This window comes from Gopherus evgoodei, chromosome 4 (assembly GCF_007399415.2).
Source record: "Gopherus evgoodei ecotype Sinaloan lineage chromosome 4, rGopEvg1_v1.p, whole genome shotgun sequence".
Classification (NCBI taxonomy): domain Eukaryota; kingdom Metazoa; phylum Chordata; order Testudines; family Testudinidae; genus Gopherus; species Gopherus evgoodei.
Genome location: NC_044325.1, coordinates 132800194 through 132819089, shown reverse-complemented (window position 1 = coordinate 132819089; position 18896 = coordinate 132800194). Strand labels below are relative to the sequence as shown.

Here is an 18896-nt window from a genome sequence, read left to right as displayed (position 1 = left end):
AATATTTATTTTCCAATTGCTTTATTTTATAATTATATGGTAAGAATGAGAACGCCAGTCATTTTTCAGTAACAGCATGCTGTGACACTTTTGTATTTTAATGTCTGATTTTGTAAGCAAGTCGTTTTAAAGTGAGGTGAAACTTGGGTTACGCAAGACAAATCAGACTCCGAAAGAGGTACGATAGTCTGGAAAGGTTGAGAGCCACTGGTCTACGGACCGCAGCTGGGGGTGGGGGACACATGGCTACAGCCCTCTGGGCACTACGGTGTCACCACACTTTCAAGGGGAGGACAATGTTTTCCAGGGAAGCTCACCAGAGTATGCTAAATGTGTGGCATTTCAGATCCTAAGTCACTTAGGCACTTCTGAAAACTTTACCCTGGATGCACAATAAGTTAATTGTTTCATTTTCCCACTAGCACAGATTCCAAGGCCAGAAGGAGCTACTATGATCATCCAGTCTGATCTGCTGCGTAACACAGGCCAGAGAACTTCCCCAATGTAATTCCTAGAGCAGAGCATTCAGGAAAACACCCCTGTCTTTATTCTAAAATGGTCAGCGATGGAGCATTCACCATGACCCTTGGTAAACTGTTCCAATGTTTCGTTACCCTCCCTGTTAACAATTTACTGAATTTGTCTGGCTTCAACTTCCAGTCACTGGACTGTGTTAGACCTTCCTGTGTTAGACTGGAGAGGCCATTATTGAATTTCTTTTTTCCTATGTACAGACTTATAGACCGTAACCAAGCCAACCCTTACACCATCTCTACATAGACTGAACTCCTTGAGTCTACCACTATAAAGCATGTTTTCTAATCCTTTGCTCATTCTCATGGCTCGTCTCTGAACCCTCTCCATCCAATTTTAAACTACACCAGAGGCCAAAGGGCTTGCACACGGCATTCCAGCGGCTAGAATCCATGTGTTTTCTCCATATACGCTTTAATAACATGATTAAACAAAGTAACTAACTGATGTACCACTGAACAGGGGAGAAACACAGCACAAATACAAGGTCAACATGAGTCTCACAATGGATCTGTTCCTGTCTCGAGCTGAGCGAACAAATGATTTTTCAGTTTGTTGGATGAACCAAAAACAAAATAAAACAAAACCAAAAAAAAGTTTCAGGTTGAAATGAAATGAAAAACAAAAAAAACAACAAAAAATTCAAGTTGGGCCAAACAAAACATTTTGTTCCACCTGAAATGAATTTTTTGTTTTTGTTTTCGGGGTTCGGTTTGTTTTTTTACCCCTTTTTGTTAATTTTCACAAATCCAGCTAAGCAAAATGAAGCTGTTCAATTGGACAATGTCACAATGAAAGGTTACAACTTTTTCCATTTTTTCTCCTGCCAAAACTACTCACTGAATTCAACCCAAATCCGCAAATCATTTCAGTTGACCAAAAATTGCACTTTTCAGCAAATAAACTCTATGTCCGAAATTTTTCACCAAGCTCTATTTGTGTCAGTGTTAATTTCTCCACTAAAATGCCCAGGCTCACCTCCAACCAAGAGACCACCGTCGGTCCATCCCACTGAGCAAAGGGCATGCCTTTCCTTCGAGCATCTTCCAAAAGCTCGTGTCTGGAAGGAAACGTGAGAGAAGAGTTAGTCACTGAGGGCCAGGATCTCCACACACACACTGCCTCTACCAAGTGCTGCAGGATCACTACCACCCACACCTTCAGTGAACATGGTGGAAGATAAGAAGAGGATGCTGAAGATAGTTATCTGCAAGACACAGGTATGTATGGACAAGCCCAGCAGGAGTAAAATGGGCACAGAAGCAATCGCTATAGGCAGTAGGACACTGTACTTAGCAACGCAATAATAGAGGCATGGCTGGCTTGGGAAAGGGAGTGGTGACCATATGTCTCAGCTCAGCAGGAACTGGGTGAAGAGAGACACACTCGGGATTCAGGGGCCGTGAAGGATTCCCAGATAGCCCTAGCCTCGCTGTCAGCATGCAAGACTCCTCTTCCCTACTACGCACAGGAATAGAGAAACAGGCATGCTTACTTCTTCCTCAGCCGCCGGTCCCTCTCTGCCTGGGCTCCCAGCTTGCCAAGTCCAAGTGAATCTTGTATGCTGAGCTCAGGATCGGTCATCAGAACTAGGAAAAGAATAAAAACATTTTGAAGATTAGACTAGCCATTGTCTAATCCCCAGCTCCTGACCCCAAGCAGTCACGGCCAGTTGCCTAGTGCCGTGCCACATGGGCACGCATGGCTGCAGCACAGGGTGAACCATTACAGAGAGGGCAACCCCCCTTGAGCCATTTACAGTACTAACAGATGTTACCACCCCATGGTCTCTGGACCCTTTGGTGAGGCCAACCAAGGTTAGTTTGTTTTTTTCCATCCAGTTCTTCCAGATGTCCCATTCCCTTTGATGTTAAGAGCTTTATAACTAAAATAATACCATACTTAGCACTTCCAACATGCTCTGCATTTCAGAGGGCTTTGCAGAATGTATATAGCTCGGCAGCAGGGTAAGATTTCAGGAAAGCAAATTTGAGGGAATTAAGGCATCGAATGAGCGAGGAGCAATAGGAGGCGGCATTAAGCTCTGACCTTCACACAACCATTGGGCCCCGTCAATTAGACCAGTATGGTTAGAGCAGGACAACTCCACTAGTGTGGATGCAAGTTACCCTGGCATGAATGTGCTTATGGCTATGTCTACACTCTACCATGGAAAGGGGAATAAGCGATACACCTTCATATCAGTATGACTGCACCCAAACTAGGGGTTATACTGGTCCTGCTAGAATGGTAAAAAATCACCCACCCTAACTGACGACACTGCACCTGCGTATAGGCCAAGCCGAAGTCAGCAACTGCAGCATGGCTCTGCACGCACAGGGACTGTAATGGCGCAGTCCTTCAGAGCAGGGCTAACCGTTTAACAGAGACCTAACCCCACCCAGAGTAAGGCTTGGTTCCCCTCACTTCACACGCCGTGCAGACAGCTGCCCCTCCCCCCATCTCTCACACTGAATCCCAAACAAGAGATACAGCCACTCGGAAGGTGCGTCCCAAGGCCGGTCACCCCACATCACACCCTGCCCCTCTTTACAGTGGAAGGGAGAGACTCAGACCATGGCCAGTGGCTCCATCTCGGCTCAGTTGAATCAGACGCCCTTTCTCTTTCTTGCCGAACAAGCGCCCAATGGAAGATTTGATTCCTTTTCTCTTGGAGCCTTTGTGCAGGGAGTCCTGACTGCTGGTACTGCTGCTCAGGTTGCTTGTCTGCTCCTCCAAAGAGCTAAGAAAGGGGGCAGGGGTGGAAGAGAGAACAGGCAAAACCATCAGATTGTTCTTTACTTGGAGCAGCACCAAGTAGCAGCACCCAGAGCAAGGAGCAGGGAAACCCAGCCGCCTCCCAGAGCCTGCTACTCCCCCGAGGGGGCAGTAAATCTTTGTGTTTACACACCACACATTCCGGACAGCACACACAGGAGCCGAGCAGTCAGCCAGGCAGACGGCCAGCATCTGGCACTGCCGAGCAGTGGGGGAGAAGAGATGCTGGCCAAGGACGCACACAGCAAACTGCCTGGGACCACGGGTATGCACTGTGGGAAGACAAAGAGCGTTTGGTTCCAGATGGGGTAAGTCCCTTACACCTAGCACTTGGCAACCTTTACCATCCGCCCTGGCTAGAAGAGCCCATATCCTCGCTGTTCACCTCCGTTCTGGGCTAACTCAACGGAGGCGGTGAACCAAGCCTCATCTGACACGGTTTCTCCGGCGATCTGGCTCAGCCAGAGGGATACAAGTCAGGAGCCATTGTCCGTCTTCTCATTCCCAACCACCCTTTCCTCGAAACGTGAGGCCCGGCGAACTCCCGATTCCAAGCAGAATGGATGAGGTGAAGTCACTGCACCACACTCCCTGGGAATTACTGTAGGGTATGCACCACTCCCAGTATCTCTATGTTGGGAGGGAGAGGTCCGAGTCACCAGTATTGGCCCTGTCGTCTACCCCAGAAGCCCGAAGGCCATCAGCCACAGCCTTAGTCGTGGCAGATCCCTGCTCACCTGTGGCATCAGGTCTGGTGTTTAAAGCATCTGGTGCCTTTATTATTCCCATCCCCTACAGGGCCTGTCCCCCTCCCAGCCCCATGGCTTGTAGGAGGGCTTCCCGGCTCCAACACACACCACGAGACGCAGCACTGGCAGAGTCCATCCGCTTGCCAGGCCCCCTCCTGCCCCCTGTACCTTTTGCCATCCTCCTGACTGAGGGCAGGATGCCCCAGCTTCTCCAGCCGCAGCGTCCTGGGTGAGGAAGGAGGGGAAGTCTCACATTTTATGGTGGTTTTATCTTCTCGGTTCTCATCCCGAGCGACTGGTGACTAAACAAACAGTGGAGCGGTGAGGTTAAATGACAAAGATTCCTGCCTCCAGAGCTAACCTGCCTCTAACATACCCAGCCCCAGCCCCGAGAGCAGCTAGCCAGCCAGTGCCTTTAAAAGCGAAGTGAGAACAGGGCCTCGGTGGTTTTTATGTGCCACAGCAGCCTCTTCTCACTGCATGCCCTGAACCAAAGAACCCAGGTGATGGCCTGTTCCCAGACCAGCAGGAGGCGATATGGCCATAAAGGACAGGGATAGAACCTGGTACGGGCAGGGAGTGGCAGAGAAAGAAGGTGCCCTTTTGGTTCCTACAATGCTGTGCGGGAATGAGTCTCCCTAAATTCCAAAGGAAACATGCCCATGTCCTAGCCTTGGATTCAACCTGCATCCAGCCCCCGTGGGCAAAAGGAGCAGATGTCCACTGCAGGGAGCTACAAGCGGTGGGCACCAGTTAGATGAGTCGGCCCAACACCTTTGCAGCTCCCCACTGGGCCCAGGCAATAACCTCGCACTGGCCCGGACGCCCTCCCATCCCATAGCATGACGGCCTGAATCCACAAAGGTGTTTGGGATCCTAACTTCAACCGAAATAAATGGAAATTTGGAGCCCAAGTCCCTTTGTGGATCTGGGCCAAACTGCCCTGGTTTCGGTTGGGTGCCTGTCTTCCATGGGGAGGTCGGGGTGTTGAGGGGGAGAGTAGGCTGTGCCTTCCTTGACTAACGCAGCAATGGCTTTTCTGGATGGCTGATCTGTACGCAGGCCCCTAGCTCCCCGTGCTCCAGGGCTAGAGGGACTGTGCGAGTGGGCACCAAATGGGAAAGAAGCTACACGTGGGAGCTGAGTGTGTGGACAAGTAGCCCAGTTGGTGCCGGGATCTGGGTTAGGGCCATGGTCGAGGCTGAGTTGAATTCCTCTGGTTGCTGCTTCTTAGAAGGCATTAGCAAGGACTCCACTCTGCTCGCACGGAGCTCTTGGTGCAAGTCTAGAGAAAAACACAGCGTCCTGAGTCCCCACCCCACCCCGTATTTGTGCCGGGTGGAACGCTCTCCCCTCGGCACAGATTCCTGACGGGACTGAGCCTGACACTCAGGCACCTGAAGTACCAGCACAGAGATGGCAAACATGCTTCCCTGCACAATACAAAAGACTTGGCTCTGGAGCAGGGAGATGGCCATGGATGCTGGCAGACTGGTAACTGAGCTCAGATGGCAAAGTCCAGGGCAGGCCGCGCAATGGAACACAGAGGCGCAGGTGACTGCAGCCTCTGGGCTGATGCATGCAGGTTTGGTGGGCATGTGCCTACACAACCAGCAGCAGGACCGGGAATGCAGGCTACAGCACGGCGTGTGCTGTCACAGCAGGATGGGACATGCAGGCAGGCATGGCAGCTGCACCAATGAATGCTGGATCGGCAGCAGGATAGTAGATGTCAGGGTTGGGAGAGAGCTCCTGTGTCCTCCACACATTCTCTGCCCCAGTGCAGGACTGTTCTCTCCCACTGAAGGGCTTTTTTCTGTCTCCCCTCCGATGACACTAATCTGAGGAGCTTGACTTCCCCCAGCAAAACGATGCACTGTCCGGTGCCCTGGCTGCGAGACTTGTCTGTCAGAGCGGCAGGCTGCTCCCCTGGGATCTCTGTATCTGCTTCCTCTCTTGTGTGATAGCCTCTGGCAACAGCGACCCTGTATCATCCCCTTGTGGTTCTCATTGCCCGCACGCTCGGCTAGTCTCTTGCCACACGAGGCCCTCTCAGACTCTTTCCTTGAATTCTCTCCAACTTGGTAACGTCGTTTGTGCAATGGGGAGGCTCTACCTGAACCCACCCTTGGCGCTCTAGATCGTGACAGTGCCTGTCACGCCAGCAGGACTTGCAAAAACAGCTGATCGGCTCCTTCCTCCTCCACACTTGGTCTCTAGCTGATGCCTCCTGGAAACCCCCATCTCCGGGATCACTCTGTTAATTCGGCCAAAGCCTGGAGCCAGACTCACAGGGAAAAACACTATTCGGTCAGCGAAGCGTAAGGGACAGACACAAACTGAGATTTTTTTGGATGTAAATCTAGAGTCTGTGCGCGGGGTAGGACTTCAGAGCGTCTTTGGAAGGAGAGACTCAATAGCTGAATCACAGAATTCTAAGAATGGAAGGGATCGCGAGAGGTCAGCTAGTCCAGTCCCCTGCACTCATGGCAGGACTAAGTCTTGTCTAGACCATCCTAGACAGGGGTTTGTCTAACCTGCTCTTAATAAAAACAGGAGGAAGGCAGGCGCTGCATAGTTCCCAAAGAATGGCTGGTCTGGTGGGCAAGGCACTAGCCCAGCACCTATGGTTCAAATCCCTGCTCTGCCACAGACCCTCTGTGACTTTGGGCTAGTCACTCAGATTCTCTCCCCACCTGTGACCGCAGGATCCCACTATCCCAGAATGGCAATGGACGTGGGGTCTGGATGTGTAGTGAGCAAGCCCAGAACAGTGAGGAGGCTCTACCCAGAGCCAGGGGGCTTTGCAACATGGGGGGGGGGTCCAGCAGTTATGCCCATGCACAACACCTGGGTGTCCATCCAGAGAGCAGGACTGGGGCCAGCCTGTGACAGAGGGCAAATATGGGCTAGCAGAGAGAACAGGCAAGCCAGGGTTATTCTGCACTGCACATAGACAGGGGCAGAATAGCCCCTTTGGGTCCAGGAGCCTAAGCGCTGCCTGTCCTGAACCAGGAGTGTGCTCCTGTTTATATCAGCACCTCCGGGCCTCACCTCTGCCCTCTGTGCTCCTGAGTTGGATGTGGTCCCTCTACATTTCTGGGGCCAGGGGACCTTGTCTTTAGGGGTATGTCTACACTGCAATCATGGGGTGTCACTGCAGCTCGCCTCAGCTAGCTCTGACAGAGACAGCTCTGGCTAGTCGCGTGAGTAATTACCAGGGGTGAAAGTAACTTACAGGACTTACTGGTACTGCGGGAGTCCTGAGTGGGGCACGGCCTCCTCCAGAAGAGGCGTGGCCTCATCCCGAAGAGGCGTGGCCTCTCAAGATTGACAGGCCCTGGGGAACAAGCTGTGGCTGGGAGACCCAGAGCCTTTAAATCAACCAGGGGCTCCCAACTGCAGAGGTAGCTGGGAGCCCCCCAGGGCTCGGGGCAAATTAAAGGGCCCGGGGCTCTGGGCGCCAGGGGGAACCCCGAGCTTTGCGGGACTGAGGCAGGCATTTAAAGGGCCCAGAGCTCCTGCCGCTGAGGGAAGCCCAGAGCCCTTTAAATCCTGGCCCAAGCCCGGCCACCAGAGCTGTGGCCAGGATTCAAAGGGCTCTGGGCTGCCTGCAGCTGTGAGAAGCTCTGAGCCCTTTAAATCTCAGCCGCGGCAGGCATTCAAAGGGCTCTGGGCTGCCCGCAGGAGCTCTGAGCCCTTTAAATCCCAGCCATGGCCGGGATTCAAAGAGCTCTGCGCAGCCGCGGGGAGCTCTGAGTCCTTTAAATCCCATCCGCGGCCAGGACTGAAAGGGCTCTGGGATGCCTGCAGCCGCGGGGAGCTCTGAGTCCTTTAAATTCCAGCCATGGCCAGGATTCAAAGGGCTCTGGGGTGCCTGCAGTGGTGGGGAGCTCTGAGCCCTCTAAATCCCAGCCGCAGCAGGGATTCAAAGGGCTCCGGGCTGCCCGCAGCGGTAGGGAGTTCTGAGCCCTTTAAATCCCAGCTCCAGCCTGGCCGCCAGAGCTGCGGTGCAGGCAGCCCAGAGCCCTTTCAATCCCCGCCGTGGAAGTCAATGCAGTTCGGCACGGCGTACTGGCTCTTGCCGGTATGCCGTTCCAGACCATATCAGCTTACTTTCACTTCTGGTAACTACCCAGGGTTCCAGGCAGGTGTGTCCAGCCGTCACTGCTCCAGGCTGCAGTGCAGAGACACCCTGGGCCTGTCCGTCAAATGCCTGGGACACTGTTGTTCAAATACCTGGACAGTAATTAAGACTAACGCACTAGCCAGGCTGTGCTCATGCTGCAGCTGGGTTCTTGACTTGTGACCTTCCTCGTTGTGCTCTGAACATCACCGGCATTGCTCTGGCCCGTTGCTTATTATCGCTTCCTTCTTCCTGCCACGTCCGTTTTAACTTCCGGGCCTGACCACCTCTCGCCCTCTGTCGCTCAGAGTTTTCCCTTCAAAACCCACCCCTGGCTCGAGCTGTTTCCCTCCACACATGTGGAGGTCTCCCAAGCTGTCAGCACCAAACTGGGATAAGTGCCCTCCTCCTCCACACAGCCCCCTGGGGAACCCTGCTCTCCAGCTGCTGCAGCGGGAATGGCTCGCGGGATGAGGCCCACAGGCAAAGCCAACCAGGAAGGATCTGAGAGACGGGCTGGCACCCCCATCCATGTCCGAGGGAGGGCAGCTTGGACATAGCACCAGGCTGGGCTGTACAGGATGTTTTCTCCACAGCAACAAAGATGTGTTAGCGGATTAACCATCCTGCTGGGCTCTGTCCAGCGGGCTCTACCCTATGGAAGAGCTGGGAAACGAGGCTAATTTCTATGCTACTATCATTGACCATGTCCTTGAGCTGGCCCTAAAACACCACCACCCAGCCATGGTCCCACAGATGCCAGCAGACTCCTGAGGCCACTCTGCCACTGAATGCCCCCACGGGCAGCATCCATCTACAGGCGCTGCTCGTTATCCCAGGCCTGTCACTGACTTGTCGAGCAGCATTCAAAGCACACAGAGACCCCACAGGCCCAGCCATCTGCCCTGAGAGTCCTGCGGCTAGGACTGGGCCTAGCTCCAAGAGAGCCCAGAGAGACAGACTCCTCCCCGGTGCAGCATAAGAGCTGTGCATGTGCAATGAAGATTGGCATACACACTTATTTGAGGCCATGAACAGCCATTAGTCCAGGGAGGGCCCCAGACAGGAATCCAGAACCCCAGTCCCCAGGGATTTCTCCTGGGTAAGCGGTACTGCACCGTGCCTCTCTTCAGGCAGAGGGGAAGGCAAGGGCCCTGTCTGTGTACGTGCTATGTGACACAGCTCTTTGCTCACATCCCAGGCAGCACCTGGGCCCCATTTCTCCCCACACATCTGGGCTGCCCGCAGGACACTCATTTCCATGCGGCAGTGATGTGTGCAGAGAAAGGGGCAGTGCTTTACAGCAGTGAGCGGAGCTGCTGTCTCTCGCGGATGTGTCTGAGAATAGCCGAGTGTCACTTGTGTGTCCCACGGACAGACCCTGGGCCCAGCCTGACGTGGGCTTTTGACCTTTCTGTTAGGAGCGCCATGCTGGAAAACGTGGTAAGGCAGAGAGAGGGTTCAGACCACCATCAGCACTCAGAGATCCCAATCAGGATCAGAGTCTATTGTGTTAGGTGCTCTACAAACATTTGTATGTACATCCCAAAGCACAGTCCCGGCCCCGTATCGCTCACACTCCTTCCCCCTGACAAGTTTCATTCCTCAGGATACAAACGCACATGAGCAGCTCCTGCCTGCGGTTCAACACGGGCACCGCAGCAGGGCCTAGGACGGGAGCAGGAGGGCGAGTCAGAGAGCCAAAGGAATTAGAAAGCAACTCACAAGCAGTTTCCTCCGGTGTTTCCGTAAGTCACTGGGCTGGTTGTAAGAGGCAAATAGAAAGAGACACAGAAAGGGAGGCAGTTAGCTGAGAATTCCCCGGCGGGCAGAGCAAAGTGACAGAGGTGCTGACTGCAAAACGCCCATCTCAGACAGCCCACAGAGCCAGGTGTGAGGCCTAGTGAGAACAAACCCTCTGCACAGCTTTCCCTAAGGCTGGGCAAATCAATGCAGGGAAACAGCAACACCCCCAGTGGGCTTTCAAGAACCCCACCGCCCCAGCACCCACACCCCTGGCTACCCTCCTGTGACGTTATTGATATAAACTGGGACCATATAGAACATGGTTTGCAACCCAGGTCCTGTAGTGGTACCAAATCCTATGTAAAGGGGGTCATATAAGGTGTCTAAGACCAAGTTATGAGTTACGGGTTATGATTATGCTGTCTGTATCATTATGTAGTTGAAGTTATAGGTATTGGCTGTATACTGTCTGTATTTCAAATTGGTGCTACAGTTCTGGGAAACACCCCAGACAAGTTGGTGTTAGCTCTACTTAGCCTGCTTGATGGCCCATTTAAGGACCATCAGCTACACAATTGACCCATTGAGAGGAGGCAGATACGCCTTGTGACTCAGCAAAGTATGCAGGGACTTGCCCATGTGACTCCAAACTCCATTTTGCTGTGATTTTCCACAGTAAGAACAAAGAAGTGTTCTTACACCTGGAAGAGCCTGTATAAGGCTGATGCCTCATCTCCATCTTGTCTTCAATCCTGCTTCCTACCTCTGGAGGGACTTTGCTACAAGCTGAAGCTCTACACAAGGGACTGATGACCCATCCCAATGGGGGATGTACTCCAGAGACTTGATTTAAACCTGCAGTTTACTCCATCACTGCTACAAGCCTGAACTAAGAACTTTGCCATTACTGTATGTAATTGATTCAATTTAACCAATTCTAGCTCTCATCTCTATCTTTTTCCCTTTATGTATAAACCTTTAGATTTTAGATTCTAAAGGATTGGCAACAGCGTGATTTATGGGTAAAAACTGATGTGTATATTGACCTGGGTCTGGGGCTTGGTCCTTTGGGATCGAGAGAACCTTTTTCTTTTACTGGGGTGTTGGTTTTCATAACCATTCATCCCCAGGACGGGTGGCACTGGTGGTGATACTGGGAGACTGGAGTGTCTAAGGAAATTGCTTGTGTGACCTGTGGTTAGCCAGTGGGGTGAAACCGAAGTCATTTTTGTCTGGCTGGTTTGGTTTGCCTTAGAAGTGGAAAAACCCCAGCCTTGGGCTGTAACTGCCCTGTTTGAGCAATTGGTCCTGAATTGGCACTCTCAGTTGGGTTCCGCCAGAACCGCATTGTCACACCTCCCATATACTCCCACACCGCCCTCACACACACAGCCCCTGCCCGGTTCTACACACAAGTCCATCCTCACACCCAACCCGCATACACCTCCCTCAGGTACCTGTCCATCTGCCCAGATAACACTCTCACACTACACCTCCATCCACACCCCTCAGACATATCAATGCCTGGGTACGCCCCCCCCCTCCATATACACTCCCACGCTTCGTACACCCACTTTTCCATCCATCCCCTCACATTCCCACTCGCCTCATCTTCATTCACACATCGCCCTTGTGCCCTCACACCCACCCCTGCATTCGTCCCCCCATCAACCCCTGCCTCCCCCGGGCCTCCCGGCTCCCCTCGTGACCCCTTTCCACTGGGTAGCAGAAGAGTTGCTCTGGCCGGGAGCAGGTGTGCGAATGAACATACAACAGGCCATGAAATTCTAGTGAGCAGCATCCAGATGTGCCACCTCCAGGCTCAGAGCCACCGTGCTGTGCCCCTGCCCCTCAGGAAGGCAGGCGCTGTGGGGGAGATCCCAGAGCAGTGCTCATGGGTCCTTGTGGGTTCAGTGGCCTTGGCTCACACCGGCGCACCCCGCCCGGCTCACCAACGTCATGATCCCCATGCGGTCCAGGTCCTGAGCGGCGCTGCGAGAGGACAGCTTCGGGGTGGAACGCCCACTGACCGGGGGCGAGGAGCTGGCCAGGGACAGGGCTGTCAGGGAGGTGGGGATGGAAGCCCGTTTGCGCAGCTGCATCAGGTTCAGGCCCTCCATACTGCCACTCGTGACGCGGGTCTCCAGCTCCTCGGTGCGCAGCTCCGTGGATTCCTTCTCCTCTTGAATCATCCTGAGGAATCACAGATGGGGTGAGGCACAGCAGAATTCCCGCTTCCCCACTGATGGACCGGTCGTCATTTCTGGGGGTCCCCTAGCCGGCCTCCTGCCTCTGCTGCTCCCAGACTCCAGCGGCCAAGCGGGATGGCACCACAGGGATCCATCCCCCCCCCCCCCACACACACACACAGTGCCAGGATGCCCTCAGAGAGGCAGCAGCATGGGGCCCCCTTCTCCACTCCAGCAGAGGCAGCTTTGTCCCATCCCGCAGGAGCAAGAGGGATGGCCCCGGGGGCTGCCCCCCAAGACCAGGCAGAACGAAGGTTGTTTGGAAGCCCCTGCAGTATATTGTGATATGAACCCTTCCTCATAACTCCAGCACAGCGGGGCTTCGTCTGGGGGCTCCCAGGGCTTTTCTTAGTTAAAAATGTCACATTTGAACATGGTACAAGGGGCCCTAGAGGATGCTGCCCCGCGATGCTTCGTCTCTCCAAATCACTCTGGTCTCAGCCTTCCATCCTTCCCCCTACTGGAACACCCACGCGGTCCTGAGAATGCTCCAGCTGCCTTCGTCCACTCTGGGCAGCGCAAGTACCCTGAGCCGAGTGACCCGGGCCGCTTGGTTTACAGCGGATCTCAGCACCAGAACAGGGCAAAATAGCCAGAGGGTACAGCTAAATTCCCACCCTCCTGTCCTCCAGAATCCCCCTCCCCATATTCCCCTGCACAGCCCCAAATTCCCCCTTCCCTCCTGCCCCTCCCCACATTCCCCTGCATGCCCCCAAATCTCCCCTCCCCACCTGCCCCTGTATCCACATCCCCCACCCTCTTGCCCCTCACGTCAGCACACAGAACCAGACACTCCACAGACTTTACCTGATCTCCTCATTGATGGCATCCAGCTGCTCTTGCAGCATGATGGCCAGGGTTTGGGCATCAGAGTGCCCGCTAGGGGATAGCATATCCATGGAGCTGAAGAGCGCCTCACGATCCTCCTCCTCCATGTCCGAGATTTCCGGGTCACTATCGAAGGCGTGAGACATGGTGGCCAGGACACCGCTTGGCTGGGTCTGCTCCCAGTCCTGAGAGATGGCAGACCCCACATAGGTCACTACTTCCTCACGATGCAGCAGAGGCCAGGTCCCAACCCATGGGAGTTAGGCTCCTAAATACCTTTGAGGAGCTGGGACCAAGCCACGAAGCAGCCAGCACTGGCTCTCCTTGAGCAGCGGCAGGGTCTGCTCCCTGGCGAGGCGCCTCCGAGTGCCCCTCATTCCTGTGTGAACCTCACTCTCGCAACTGTGTCAGGAGACTCTAGGGCACAAAGGCACCAGGCTCCTTGGATCAAACACACTGCGCTGCAGCAATCTGTGAGCCCCAGGGAGACGGCCCCCCATATGACCCCCAGAGCCAGATTCTGGGAAGAGCCTTCCCTCTCAACCTGGTTCCTGGGGATAGGGGCCCCTAGACTTGGGTCCCAGGGCAAAGGGCCCTGTAGCGAGGTGGTGTGGCTCCCCTCCTCCCCAGGGAGGGTTGAGCCCCGTCAATCACCCCCCAGGGCAGAACCGCTGGGAGGAAGTCCCGCCCCTCAAAGGGTCAGGCGGCGACCCGGAAGGATAAAAGCCGGGCCTCAGCCCTCAGTCAGGCCCCGGCCGCCGGCAGGAGCAGATGTGCCCGCTGACCCTTCTCACTGGGAAGCCGCTGAGGCCTGAGGCCGGTGGGAGCTGCCCCGCAGCCCCTACGACGAGGAGCTGCCGGAGCTGCCCCGTCCCCACTACGGCCCCGAGGAGCCGCTAGACCAGACCTGCTCCGCTGTCCCGGTGGTATTCTCGGACCTACCGCCCTGCCCGGACTGGGAGGAGCCCATGGTACTGGACACCCCGACGGACCAGGTGGGAACCAGGGGGGAGGCTGGAAGTAGCCTGGGGGCAGCTGACTACAGTCTGGCTGCAGAAGGCCCTGCGCCTATGTCAGTGTGTTTCGGTCAGGACCCCCACTGACCGCCACTAGCGGCATCAACTGCTGCTAGGGCCCCGGGCTGGAACGCAGAGGAGTGGGTGGGCCTGCGTTCCCCCTGCCACCCGTAACCGGGTGGCAGACTCCCCCTCTTCCCGCCCGAACCAAGGGCTGGGGCCCCCTTTGACTTTGCCACTGCTCTGCCCTGCTCCAAAGGGCCAGAGCTGATAACTGTGTTTGTTGGTGCCCCGCCCGAACCAAGGGCTGGGGCCCCCTTTGACTTTGCCACTGCTCTGCCCTGCTCCAAAGGGCCAGAGCTGATAACTGTGTTTGTTGGTGCCTCGCCCGATCCAAGGGCTGGGCCCCCCCTGTGACTTTGCCACTACTCTGCCCTGCTCCAAAGGCCAGAGCTAACTGAACTGTTTGGTGCCCCGCCCGAACCAAGGGCTGGGTCCCTTTGACTTTGCCAGTGCTCTGCCCTGCCTCAAAGGGCCAGAGCCGAGGAACTACAGCGGTGTTTATGGGTGCCCCGCCCGACCCGAGGGCGGGCCCCCCCTATTATTTAACTGTGTAGCTGTTCGGTCCCACCCACAGGGCCCGAACTGCCGGAGCGGACTGCGATCCTGAGGGCAGAAGCCCTCGGATGATGAGACGAGGCCGGTGTGGCTCCCCTCCTCCCCAGGGAGGGTTGAGCCCCGGCACCCCCTCGTCCACAGGCCTCCACACGCTCCCCAGAGCTACGCCCTGGGGAGACGCTTCCCTCTCGACTTGGGCCCTGGGGAAAGGGGATGCCCCCTTAAGCTGGGCTGAAGGAGAGCCCCACCCCCCAGATCTAAGTCCCATGGAACGGGGCCCCCATGTGCTCCAGAGCCCAATCCTGGTGAGAGGATCCAGGCCCTCCCCCATTCCCCAGGGAAATGGAGCAACAGAGACACTCAGCTCAGAGCAGTGCTCTCTAGTCACCAAAGACCGTAGGTGTGCACCGGCCAGCTCTGCTGTCCCTCAACCCCCATTCCCATTCCGTGCCATGTGCATCCAGTGTGGTGTAACTGCACCATGAACCCACTTCACCCTGTGCTTTAGATCAAGGAGTAAGTGCTGGCCTGGTCACGGTCCAGTCACTCCCCCACACAATAAGGAACCTCTTGATAAGAAGGGGGTTTAGGGCAGTAGCCCTGCAGCTGTCCCTGCCTAATGACCCCAGTAATGCCCCCCCTCATTTGAAAGGACACAGGCAGCTGCCACAGCTGTTTCAGTTGCAAAAGATCCGTAATACACTCCAAGCTGCAGGCGTAACCAGAGCCTGCACACAGGCCAGCCGCTGCCCTTGGAGCCGCTGGCTGGAGATCAGCCACAAGCTGCATTCGGCGCAAGGCCGACACGGGGATTTTACCTTGGGGGGTTCTTCCCGCAGTGCTGCAAACCGACCCTTCTGTGGCCGGTGCAGTCCAGGCGGTGTCCCGAAGGTCTCGGCGGGGGCATGAACCACTGTGCTCAGGGGGTACCTGAGGTCCGTGGCGCTACCCACATGGGACCTACGAGAATGAGGGAGAAGAGTTAGTGTGAAATGCTGCGGTTATGACAGCACAGGTGCAGCCCCTTCTGCCTGGGGGGATCTGGCTCATGTGGCAGGCTGCTGAACCCATCTCTCGTCCCACAGGCTGAGCTGGTGCGCTCCATGTTCAGCCTGGGCTTGCACGGAAGGGAAAGAGAGATGGAGATGGGGAAGTCTGAGCTCCCGGGGCTGTGACCACCTGATCCGAACTGACGGTGCTTGCTCAGGGCTCTGGAGGAAAGTGAAGCTCCTACCTCACTGTCTCTAGATCCCAGGGAAATTTTTCCCCAACCCTGACTCTGGAGAGGCAGTTCCACCTGGTGGGTGTGAGCAAGAACTAGTCCAGGTAACCAGCCAAACCCATGATGCAACTGGTGCCCAAGGCCCCGCTCCTCAGAGATTTAGGCATCTAACTCCTACTCTGCTCAGGATCTGGGCCCAGGTAACAGACCATGTTTTCTTCTGCCTGGCTAAGAGAACCGAGGCACTAAGAAAAAGCCCTGCGGTATATTTACTCATTTCCCTGTGATCCCCGGTCCCTGAGTTCATACATTTCTCAGCCAAACTCTTGTGATCCTCCCAACAGGACTCAAGCCCCCTAAGATCCCCCTGCAGCCTTCTCTTCTCCATAGTTGACTTCAGCCTTTCCCTGTGGTGAAGATCTGCCACTAGAGCTGGGCAGGAAGTGATCCGCTCACCACCCCCAGCACCACCACCAAACATTTCAACAAAACCCAAACTGTTTCCTTTTTGTCACATTTTTTTTCTTCAACGTTTCTTGGGGGTTCATTGAAAAGCTGAAAAATTCCAGTTTAAAGCCAAGCATTCAGGGCCGAGGGGTTCCCATAAATGTACGGGTTTTATTCATTTCATTTGAAAAACCCTTTTGGCTGACAAATGTTTGAGCCACTCTCCCTGCCACGCCTCTGTGCAGTGCAGCTCAGACCCGTGTATCCCGGCAAGTTTCTGATGTGGCCTCACCCCGCCTTTGTCCAGTGACAGAATCTTTTCCCTGTCTTCATTACGACAGCACTTACCATGCAGCCTGGAATCATGTTGGCCTTCTGTGCCGCAGGTGGGCAAGGCCTTCCCCACTTCACTTTGCTCCTAGCCTGAGTCTCTTAGGGCCAGATCGACAAAGGTATTTAGGCACCAAAAGGGGCAGACAGGTGCTTAGTGGGATGGACAAAAGCACCTAACCAGGTCAGGAGCCTGACTCACATTGGAAGTCACTGGTATTTCGGCACCTCACTCAATCAGGCACTTTTGAAAATCCCACTAGGAGACAAAATGTGTCAGGTGCCTTGATCCCAGTGATTTCCAGTGGGGATCAGGTGACTAGTCTGTTTCGGAGCTTTTGTCACTCTCATTAGGCACCTATCTGCATCGTTAGATCCTTAAATACCTTTGTAATCTGGCCCTGATCTCTTTCACAGCCAGCACCTTCCAGATCTTTACCCACCGCTCCATGTCGCACGTCACCTCGTGCTTTTCAGATACAGCACCCAACACAGGCTCGCTTCAGATTCCCTCAGCAATTTCCTGAGCCACCCCCCTCATGTGTGAATCTTTCCAAAGGGGGATGTAGGACACTCCCAGTTACGAATGAGATTGCCAGTTCTGCTGTCCTCAGCAAATGCTACCACTCTCCATGCTGAGCGCTGGGTCACCAACTCCCCCTGTACCACCTCCGGTGCCTTTTTTGCAATGTAGTTCATTGCCAGGGAGGCAGATGCTGAAAGAAGCTTTATAGGAGTACAATGCACTGCCTGCTTGACCAGCCTGGACTGATGGAGCAAGAGCAGATTAGATAGATCCTCGTCTCCTTTTTCTAGGGAACGTAACCTTTGTGCTCTAGGTTGGTATAAGACTAAGCCAACCTTTTAACTGATGGGGTTAGGGACAAACTTCCCTCTTGGGCAGGGTATTCCTAGGGGGCTCGGCCACCTTCTTCTGAAGCAGCTGGTGCTGGCCACTGGCGGGAGACAGAATCCTGGACTAGATGGACCCCTGGTCTGGTCTGGCAATTCCTATGAACCGAGTGGAAAGGGATGGTTTCAAATGGCATTTCCAGGCCAAAGGCCCCAGCGTGCCTTAGATCACAGCAGGTGGTGAATGGATGAAGAAACAACAAGGAAGATTTAACTATTGGGACAGATTGCCAAGGGCACTTGGAGTCTTTCAGACAAGAGGGGGTGTCTCTAAAAGCTCCCTGCTAGCTCAGCTGGAAGCTCTGGGCTGGATGCAAGAATTGCTGAGTGAGGTTCTCTGGCCTGTGTGATGCAGGAGGTCAGACCATCAGAATGGTCCCTTCTATAATCAGACTGACTGCACAGTGGCCGTCCTCTGCTGAGACCTCTTCTCTCTAGAGGCTTAAGGAGAGGCTACTGCCGGTGTGGAAATAATTTCCCCCCCAGTCCTGCCAGATATCTCCCACCAGTACAGGGTTTGGTCCAGCTGCTGCAGAGGACTGGACCCCCCTCTAGGTCCCAGACTAGCAAACACAAGAGGGTTTGAAGACCTGAACTAGATTCTTCTCTGGATGTTACCCAGGAGCCTGTCAGACCCCTATGGAACACCACAGCTTCTCCTCCTTGTGGGACGGGCCAGAGAGATGTGGTAACAGGGTGTGTGTGGTGGTTTCCTTGCCCCAATGGCAGCAGCAGCAATGAAGTCAGGAACAGTTCTGAAACTCTTCCTTCATTACCAATTGGGGGGGGGGGGCACGGCGGGGGTTTTCAGGACAGAGCAGGCAGCTCATTGATGTTGAGAATTGACACTGATGAGGAGAGACCCTCGTGGACACAAACTCAGGCAGCTAATCGCAGAATATCAGGGATGGAAGAGACCTCAGAAGGTCATCTAGTCCAACCCCCTACTCAAAGCAGGACCAATCCCTGGACAGATTTTTGCCCCAGATCCCTACATTGCCCCCTCAGGGATTGAACTCACAACCCTGGGTTTAGCAGGCCAATGCTCAAATCACTGAGCTAATGGGGGAAATCCTGGCTCTTGAGAATTTCACCATTGACTTTGGAGGGCTAGGATTCTACTCCAGGTGCAGAGTCCAGACCCAGCAGGTGGATGAACGAGGAGGACCAACCTGCCCAAACACCCTAACCAAGTGGGCAGCAGCCAAATACGTGTCCTGTTACCTTGCCACAAAATGGCATTTAAGGCGGTACTACCCGCTCAGCCCTTTCTAGCCTCCCTTGGGGAAGCCGTAGAAGTGCAGGCAATCCCTGGTCACCTCTAACCCCGGAGCTACGGTT

The 18896-nt window shown here is 54.7% G+C and overlaps 1 protein-coding gene across 7 annotated transcripts in view; it reads right to left on the bottom strand.

The window, feature by feature from the left end:
• The window catches only part of PPFIA4 (PTPRF interacting protein alpha 4), a 204408-nt gene that overhangs the window by 37496 nt on the left and 148016 nt on the right, over positions 1-18896 (bottom strand). For all 7 annotated transcript variants that reach the window (XM_030561135.1, XM_030561139.1, XM_030561140.1 and 4 more), the window contains exons 14-21: positions 15463-15604; positions 12990-13195; positions 11886-12126; positions 9913-9948; positions 4230-4363; positions 3111-3277; positions 2030-2123; positions 1513-1594 (exon numbers count right to left, since the gene is read on the bottom strand). In XM_030561135.1, the coding sequence (XP_030416995.1) occupies positions 1513-1594; positions 2030-2123; positions 3111-3277; positions 4230-4363; positions 9913-9948; positions 11886-12126; positions 12990-13195; positions 15463-15604 (1102 nt within the window). The remainder of the gene's footprint in view (positions 1-1512; positions 1595-2029; positions 2124-3110; positions 3278-4229; positions 4364-9912; positions 9949-11885; positions 12127-12989; positions 13196-15462; positions 15605-18896) is intronic.